Here is a 9,756-nt window from a genome sequence, read left to right as displayed (position 1 = left end):
GCTTTGTCCTGGACGGTGCCGAGCTTGTTGAGGGTTGTTGGAGGAATTCGGCCAGGCAAGTCAGAGCCAAGTCCCTGTAGCTGGCGGTAGGGAGTCGTGAGGCGAGTCTCACTATAATCCAATTTACACTTAGTTGCTTTATTCACAAAATGCTGGAGTAACTCAGCAGGTCAGGCAGCATCTCGGGAGAGAAGCATCTCCTGAGATGCTGCCTGACCTGCTGAGTTACTCCAGCATTTTGTGAATAAATCGATTTGTACCAGCATCTGCAGTTATTTTCTTATATTACACTTAGTTGCAGTCTTGCCAACACAATTCCTCTTAAACACGGTTCCACTAAATTAATTCGCGCAGCTTTGGGCATGTGTGATTTAATTGAACTTTCCCCCGGCGGCGTGATTCTGCCGCGGGTCTGGGCCGCTGCGACCGGCGCTGGCTGTACTGCGCTGTACTGTACTGGGCGGGCTAGGCTGGGCTGGGCTGCACTGGGCTGGGCTGGGCTGTGCGGGACTGCCTATTCCGGGCGGTGGGAGCCTGTGGACAGGAGTAAGGCTGTGTGATGCGAGCTGGCGTGTGACGGGAGCACAGCACCCCCTGTTAGTCCTCAAACCTTTTTGCACCTTGCATAAAAAGCCTTGGCTCCCCCTCCTGAGTAGTGAGGACCACAGCTCCGAGCGTCATCCGAGGAGCCACGACTGGAGACAGAGACAGAGACAGAGACAGGGGCAGGGCCGGGCAGCAATTGACCAGAGAGGTGCCAGTCACATCCCGGACGGCAGCGCCAGCGGGACGGAGCGGAGCGGAGCGGGCGCCGATGCTGACCTGACTGCCAACCTCCCTCTGCTCTGGTTTTTCCGGGGGTAACTGTTGCAACTCCTCTCGGGCTTGGACCCTGCCTGCCGGGACCCTGCGGAGAGAGAGAGAGAGAGAGGACCTGGTGTAGGGGGGTCGACTGGGCTGGGAGCGGCTCCGCTTTCAACACACACAGGCTCTCCCGTTCTGGAGAGCGGCTGCGGTCGGTTGGCCGGGCGCCGGGTCGCCGGACGAGGATGTGGCGACAAGGAGGTGCCTGAGTCCGGGAGTCACTCGGTCCGTGTGCGAGGAGAGGAGAGGAGAGGAGGGGAGAGCGGCCGGAGGTCACTCCCCGGTGCAGAGGCAGAGGCAGAGGGAGAGGGAGAGGGAGCGAGTGGTCCGACTACACGGTCCCATCCCATCCCACCGCACAGCCCCGGAGCACAGATGCATTTTCGACTGTTTTCACTGGCGCTGCTTCTTCTGAACTGCATGGATTCTGGGCACAGTCTGAACCACCGGGGGAAGCGGAGCAGGAGAGGTCAGTGTTGGCGCCGGAGTCCGCAAACTTCCAGCAGACGCGCTGCCAATTTACGCGGAGAGTTGAACCAGGACGCAGCCATATGCGTGTTGAAGGGGAACCCCCGACCCCAGTGTTGTCCCGGGTCCCGGGGTGTCGGGTCACCACCCGGTCCCCATCCCAACTCAGCTGGAGCCAACCCCGGTGTAACCCGCCCTCTCCGCACCCGCTGCGGATCTGGCCCGGGACCGGAGCGTCCCATCGCATCCCGACATGGGATGAACCAGGGGCCAGAGCCACCTCTCACCTCTCCCCACCTCAGGCTGCCCGAGGTCTCGCCATCCTCTCCCCGACCCCAACCCCCTCTCCCCGACCCCAACCCCCTCTCCCCGACCCCAACCCCCTCTCCCCGACCCCAACCCCCTCTCCCCGACCCCAACCCCCTCTCCACGACCCTTCTCCCCGATCCCAACTCATCACCCAACCCCAACCACCCCCTACTCCCTCTCACCTCCCCCCCACTCCCCCACACCTCCCCCTTCTTTCCCACACTTCTCCCCCACACCCCTTCCCTCACACCTTCCCCCTGTCCCTCGCCCCTCTCATCCCTCTTCCCCCACCCCTCTCACCAACCCCTTCCCCAGTCCCCAAATTCCCCACCCCAAATCCCACTCCCCTACCCTGTTCCTACCCTTCTTCCTCATTTCCTCTCCCCATCCCCAGATTTTCTTTCCACCACCCTTTCCCCTCCCCGCATCTTCTCAATCTCCTTTCACATCCACAATTCTCCAACCCCTTCCTCCTGATCTCTATACCCAATCTCCATTCCTTTCTCCATTCACCTCTTCGCCTTTACCAACCTCCTCTCCTCTTCTCAGCCACCTCACCTTGCTTCAATCTCCCACTAATTCCATCCTCTCTCCCCATTGCCCCAGCACCCATCCTTCTCCCTAAGACCTGTTTCGATTCGCCAGCAAACTAGTTGGGGATGGAGATGGATGATGGTCCACATAGAACGAGGAGACGCAAATGTTGGAAGCCCCATCAGGAGTAGTGTGAAGGGATGCACACTGGTATAATCCCACAGTGGGACATGAATTCCTGGGATCGGTTCCCAGTAGTACTGCTCCTTAGCATGGGAACAGCCGCAGGGTCTGAACCTCAGTTATATCCTGAGGCCAAAATACTGAATATTCATTGGAGCTGAGGTGGGAGCCCAAGTTGGCAAAGCAAATATCACCGTGGGCTTGCCACACCATTGGAGGGGCAGTTCTGAGGGATGCCGCACTGTGTGAGGAGGGCAGTACCAAGGGGGCACTGCACTATGGGAGGGGCATTACTGAGGGAGTGCTGCACTGTTGGAGGAGCAGAACTGAGGGAGCGCCTCACGGTGGGAGGAGCAGGGTTGAGGAAGTGCTGCACTGTAGGAGGGGCAGTACTGAGGGATTGCCACACTGTGGGGATGGCAATGCTGAGGAAATGCACTCTATGTGATGAGCAGTACAGAGGGTACACTGCACTGGGAGAGGTTCTGTCATTCACATGAGATTTTAACTGTAGTCTCATCTGCCGCCTCACATCAAAGTAATTGATTCCAGGTCATTTTCTTAACAGACACCAGGCTGCTCTTCCTTTGTCACTGCCAACATTTATTGCTAAATGAATGTCACAATCTGGTTATTATTACATTGCTGTTTGTGAGATCTCACTGTGCAGAATATGGCAGTCTGATTTCCTGCAACACAATATTACAACTTGTTGAGTAACTCGTTGGCTGTGATGTGCTTTGAGATATGAAAGGTTCTCTAAATATGTCACACAATCCTTTACTGTGAAAATAGCATCTCACGAGTGAGGTGTACTATATTGAAGATAGATACAAAATGCTGGAGTAACTCAGCGAGACAGGCAGCATCTCTGGAGAGAAGGAATGGGTGACGTTTCAGGTCGAGGCCCTTCCTCAGACCCGAACGTCACCCATTCCTTCTCTCCAGAGGTGCTGCCTGTCCCACTGAGTCACTCGAGCATTTTGTGTCTATCTTCGGTTAAAACTAGCATTTGCAGTTCCTTCCTGCACATCTCGTGTGCTATATTGAATATTTTTTTATATTGTAGTGGTTCTTGTCCTGTATTAATGTGCATGGGGGAAGGCTTTACATTGATATGTAGCTTGTGAATAGACATTCAGTGGTCTGGAGTTGATGCCCCTTTAGGTGGGAGCACTGCCTGTTTGTGACTCCAGTCACAGATTAATGAGGCTGACTCTCAACTGCCCTCAAGTGGCTTGGGAAGCTATCTCTGCATCATCTAGCCAGTGGTTTGTGAGGGCAGCTCACACCTTCACTGTCCTCAACATTAATATCATTAAATATCTTCAAGTAAAACACGAGTCATAATGGTTAACATTTAAAATTTCATCTAAATGGCTCCAGCACCTCGGTTGTGTGAGAATGTATGAGAATTCAAGGACTCAGATGGTCCTGTAGCGTTACTTCATACCCCTATCCTCCCCCACCAGCCTTGCAGCCCAAACATCACTCTCTATCTCTGCAACAGTCTCTATCTACTTCTGTATCTCCTCAGCCCCTACATCCCAGTCACTCTTTGCCACTTCCTCCAGCCTTTCACCCTTCCCTAACTCTCCAACTCCCATACACCATACACGCCGCCCTCTCTCATTAGCCCCCCATCAGTCTTTAGAATTTAGGAGCTCAGGAACAGGACCTTTGGCCCACCATATATGTGCTGATTCAAACGAATCCTATCTGCCTGCATATAATCTATAACCCTTCACCCCCTACCTGTTTGTGTCTGTCTAAATGCATCTTAAACATTGCTATCATCTCTGCTTCCACCTTGCAGTGTGTTCCAGGTACTTACCATTCTCTATGTAAAAACATTCACTTCACACATCTTGTTTAAACTTTCTCCCTCTCACTTTAATCCTTTAATACCTCTAGTATTTGACATTTCCACCTTAGGGGGAGGGAAGACTTTCTACCCTATCTATGCCTCATATAATTTTACAAATTTCTATTTTAACCCCTCGGCCTCCAACTCTCCAGAGAAAACAATCCAGGTTTGTTGAACATTTTCTTATGGCTAATATACTCTGTACCAGGCAACATCCTGGTGACCCTCTACTGCACTGTCTCCAAAGCCGCCACATTGTTCCTGAGTTCATTTGTGACCAGTAATGCAAATCCCTGACCCCTTTTACCTTGCTCTCTATTGTGTTTGAAACATAAAAATCCTTGAATGTGGAGCTGCCATTTCTGCCCTTCTCTCAACCAAGTCTCTGTCATGGTTACACCACTGTAGTTCTGTACAGTAATGCGACAACCAGAACTGCACACAATAATCCAAATGTGGCCTAACCAAAGTTTCATATAGCTGCAGCATGATTTCTGAACTTTTATACTCCATGCCCTGACTGATAGAGGCAAGTATGACAATATGCCTTCTTTACCACCCTATCGACTTGGATTGTCGCTTTCAAGGGACTGTTAATTTACATCTCAAGGTCCTTCTATACATCAATGCTCCCAGGGATCCTGCCATTTTCTGTATACTTTCCTTTTATATTTTACCTCCCAAAGTCCAACACTTCACACTTGTCCAGATTAGAGGGTGGTACAGTGGTGCAGCTAGTACAGTTGTTCCCTCACAGGGCCAGAGACCCGGGTTCGATCTTGACTTCAAGTTCTGTTTGTGTGGAATTTGCACGTTCTCCCTGTGACTGTAGGAGTTTCCTCTGGGTGTTCCGTTTTCCTCCCAAATCCCAAAGACATATGGATTTGTAAATTCACTGACTTCTGCAAATTGTCCCCAGTGTGCAGGGAGTGGATGAAGTGGGATAGACAATAGACAATAGGTGCAGGAGTAGGCCATTCAGCCCTTCGAGTCAGCACCGCCATTCAATGCGATCATGGCTGATCACTCTCAATCAGTACCCCGTTCCTGCCTTCTCCCCATACCCCCTCACTCCGCTATCCTTAAGAGCTCTATCCAGCTCTCTCTTGAAAGCATCCAACAAACTGGCCTCCACTGCCTTCTGAGGCAGAGAATTCCACACCTTCACCACTCTCTGACTGAAAAAGTTCTTCCTCATCTCCATTCTAAATGGCCTAACACTTATTCTTAAACTCTGGCCCCTTGTTCTGGACTCCCCCAACATTGGGAACATGTTTCCTGCCTCTAATGTGTCCAATCCCCTAATTATCTTATATGTTTCAATAAAATCCCCCCTCATCCTTCTAAATTCCAGTGTATACAAGCCTAATTGCTCCAGCCTTTCAACATACGACAGTCCCGCCATTCCGGGAATTAACCTAGTGAACATAGCACTAGTGTGAAAGGGTGATCAATGGTCAGCATGGACTGGGTGGGCCAAAGGGCCTGTTAGCAAGCTGTATATCTAAACTAACATAAGCTTTATCTGCAATTTTTCCACCCAAATTTTCAACTGATCTATTTCCTGCTGTATCCTTTGACAATCTTCCTCACTGTCCATAACTCTGGCAATTTTGTGTCATTTGCAAATGTACTATTCAGCCCATCTACATTTTCATCCAAATCACTTAAATATAATCGCAAACAATAGAGTTTACCCAGCACTGATCCTGTGGAACACCACTGACCTCCAATCAGATTAATACCTCTTCACCACTGTGCCCTGTTCTATGGCCAGGCCAATTTTGAGTCTAATCTTTCACTGGGTTTCTTGTGCCTTTATCCTCTGGATCAGCCTACCTTGAGGGACCTTGTTTAAAGATTTACTGCAGTCCATGTAGATTACATCCACTGCCCTATCGTCATCAATCATATAATTTTGAGGTTTGTCCCTATTGGCCTTCATAAACAAAGGAATAACATTGGCTATTCTCAGTCCTATAGCTACCCTAGTTAATCTATTTTTTAATGTATGTATAAAATGCCGAGATTCTTCTTAATCAATCGCCAAAGAAAGTTCATCGCCCCTCTTAGCCCTCACGATTCTCTATTTAACGTCTTTCCCGTTTTTTTAAATATTCTTCAAGGACCCTGTTTGATTTCCGGTTCCATATCCTTCCTTTTTCTTTTTGACTAAATTTACATCTCTTGCCATCCAAGGTTCTCCATCTCTTGGGATATTGGGAAGCCTATAATATAATCCCATAAAAGTCATTCCACCTTTCTTCTTCCCGAGCTCTGCCCATATTGCATCAGCGGGCGATCCCTCCAGGATATCTTCTCTGAGTTAATCTGTGACCAGTAATGCAAATCCCCGACCTTTTACCTTGCTCTCTATTGCGTTTGAAACATAAAAATCCTTGAATGCGGAGCTGCCATTTCAGCCCCTCTCCAAACCAAGTAACAAGTATATATTTTGCAGAATATTTTTTTGCCCCTATCAGGATGTTGAGGGAACAAATGGGGAAAATCTAGTGTTGTGGAATAGAAAGGGTTAATTAATAACCTAGAATTCATTAGTGTTTAAGAAGATTAATCATATTATCATAGAATTTTATAGGAAATTTGGAAGTGATTTAGTTTCAATCTGAAATTTATGTCTTAAATGAGAATAAGAAAACTAGGAATGTATGAGTGGGGAAATAACATTAATAAGTGTGACTGTAAATAAGCAAAGGGAAACATGCAAAGAATTAGTATGTAGTAAATCCCTTCAAGGCACAAATGCACACATAACTGAAAATATGATCCCACTGTGACTAACAAGATTTATAGAAGATATTAAATCAAAGGAAATGTTGGACAAAAAGGAATGGAAAATATTCAGGTGTCAAATAAGGGAGATCAAGCAATGGATAAGGAAAGGCAAAGAAGGAAATCAAAATAAACGAGCAAAAAAACCAAACTTAGAGGGAATGTGTAAAATAAAGAAATATTAGCTAAAGTTAAATGTTAATCCCATATCAATTGAGACAGGGGAAGTTCTAATGAAGAATGAGAAAGCAGCAAGGAAATTAACCAAATCTTCTACGTCTTTCTTGATAGAAGTTACAAAAATACTTTGAGAAATAGTAAACAAAAGCCGCAAGGAACAAGGAGCTGAAAGCAATAAACATTAGTAGAAATTAATGGGAATGAAAGCCCATGGATCTCCAGAACAAGATGTCCTGCATCCCAAAGGGAAAGAGGAGGATAAAGGAAGAGACAACCGAGTGAGTGAATGTATTGGCTACCGTCTCCTACAACCCCATTGCTTCTAAAACATTTCTCACAGATTGAAAGTAGTAGATTAACCTCACAATTAAAGAAAGAAGGTGGGGGGTGGGAAGAGAAATTGAAATTAATTGCAGACCAATTAACCTGATATCAGTGATCAAAGGTAGTGGGGTCAGAGATAACCAGAATAGACAGGGATCGATGAATACAAAATTGTGTTTGATAAATTTGAGATGATGCACTCTGGTAGGGGAAGAAAATAGAGAAGGGAACATTTTTTAAATGGTGAGAGGTTGAAAGGTGTTGGGGTCAGGGAGAGCTGGGTACATAGAACTTGGTAAGTTAACATGCAGGTATGTCAAGGAATAAGCAAGGCAATGTTATGTTGCCATTTATTGATTTGAGTAAAAGTATAAAATAGGTCTTTGGGATTAAATGGGTGTCTAGCGAAAATCCATCTGAAATATTGTGTACAATCTGGCGTCTGAACTGAATGAAAGATGTATAGTATTTGTAAATGAGGGAGTGCAGCGAAGATTCACCAAATTGATTCCTAGGAGTCGAGGATTGTCATGGAAAAAGAGTTGATACTACAGGCAAGTACTTCTCAAGAGTTTAGTAGAATCTGAGATGGTCTATATGAGACATTAAAAATTCTTACAGGGCTTTGCAGGGTAGATGCAAAAGTAATGTTTCCTCTGCATGGGTGTGCATAACCAGGGTTCATGGACTCATTCTGGTCGGCAGTTCAGGAAAGAGAGGAGAAGAGATTTCTTCACCCAGATGGTGTATCTTTGGAATCCTCCACCCAGGAGGGCTGCATAATCTTGGTCATTGAGTCGATTTAAGGGATGGACAGACAGGTTTTTAGATATTAAGAAAGTCTGGAAGAGAAGGTTCGTGAATGAAAATGGCACTGAAGTTAGACAAGAACCATTAGTTTATTGAGTGGTCAGCCAAACAGCATATTCCTGTGATGATTTCTTATGTTCGTACAGTCTATCATTGTCATCACTCCAGAACATAAACCTCTCATAATTGTAACCTATTGCGCCTCTTCCTTTCTCTGGCCCAAAACGCTTCTGAATCTCTTTGACACTTCCCACCCCATCCCATTGTCTTTGATCAATCCTGTAAACCTGATTGTCTTCATTTGTATCTGATACACACAGTTGTCTCTGCCTGAGCTCTGCAACCTCTCCCTCTCACTCTCTCCCCCTTTGGGCATCTGCACCCACATCTGAGTGGCTCAGTGCCATTGACTGTTTATTACAACTGCAACACATTTTGGGATGGCTGGGAAAGGCGTTGGAACTTGGATAAAGTTGCAGGAAATGGGGAGAACAAAATGAGACTAGTGCAGAAGGGTACTCCTTGGCCAGCACAGACTCATTGGACCAAAAGGTTTGATTCCATGCTGAATCACTGTAACACTGACTAAAGAAGTAACTGTAACAGGTGGCTTCTCTGAGCACTTTTGTGTTTTAAAAGTTAGTAACAGGTAACACCATGAGAAGTTTTCTTTACTGGAGGTAGTAACACTCAACAAATGGCAGTGCCTGGGGCAACCTTGTCAGTGCCTGGTACAAGTGTTAGGCACATGCTGCTCCTAGTTCTTAGTGGTACACCTACTCTTACACTAGCATAGGAAGCATTATTCTCGGGCACCAGTTTGAGTAGTAGATGGGGAGAAGATCAATGCTGTATCATTGTGAACACCATGGTAATGGTGACCATCCTAGCACATGTGATGTTGAGCAGAATGTGCTGTGTGGGATCTAAGCCCTCACACACAAACTGTTCTAGATTGGGTGACAAGGTACATGTCTGTCAGTCTGGAGATGGCGCAGAGAGGCTGAGTACCTCTGCACCAGCTCCTCCCCCTCGCCATACACTGAACCTGTTGCATTGGCCTGAGGAGTATTTCCTGTTTATTAAATTCTGCAGGATTCTTTTGCTTTTCAAACTTGAGGTAGTGTCTTAGACCCAATTATTTTCAGCTACTTCATCAGGGACGTTCCTTTCATCATAAAGTCAGATTTAAGGATGTTCACTGATGATGCACAATGTTTATTTCCATTCACAAATCTTCAGAAAATGAATCAACTCGTGCCCCCATGTAGTGTAACTTGGATATCATTTATGCGTGGGCTGATCAGTGCCACATGACTTTTGCTCATCTTCCCTAGACATTTGCTGACCTTCCTTGTTTGTCTGGGTGTGTGGCTAATGTTCAGGCTGGTTGGCAACTGGTCAACTCTCCAGTAAGCCTTGCC

The 9,756-nt window shown here is 46.9% G+C and overlaps 1 protein-coding gene across 2 annotated transcripts in view; it reads left to right on the top strand.

The window, feature by feature from the left end:
• Nucleotides 1–519: 519 nt before the first annotated feature.
• The window catches only part of rspo2 (R-spondin 2), a 94,547-nt gene continuing 85,310 nt past the window's right edge, over nucleotides 520–9,756 (top strand). For both annotated transcript variants that reach the window (XM_078397619.1, XM_078397620.1), the window contains exon 1: nucleotides 520–1,333. In XM_078397619.1, the coding sequence (XP_078253745.1) occupies nucleotides 1,240–1,333 (94 nt within the window). In that variant the 5' untranslated portion in view covers nucleotides 520–1,239. The remainder of the gene's footprint in view (nucleotides 1,334–9,756) is intronic.

Source organism: Rhinoraja longicauda, chromosome 4, assembly GCF_053455715.1.
Source record: "Rhinoraja longicauda isolate Sanriku21f chromosome 4, sRhiLon1.1, whole genome shotgun sequence".
NCBI classification, from domain to species: domain Eukaryota; kingdom Metazoa; phylum Chordata; class Chondrichthyes; order Rajiformes; family Arhynchobatidae; genus Rhinoraja; species Rhinoraja longicauda.
Note: the sequence above shows the minus strand (reverse complement) of the source record. Positions and strands in the feature narration are given on the sequence as shown.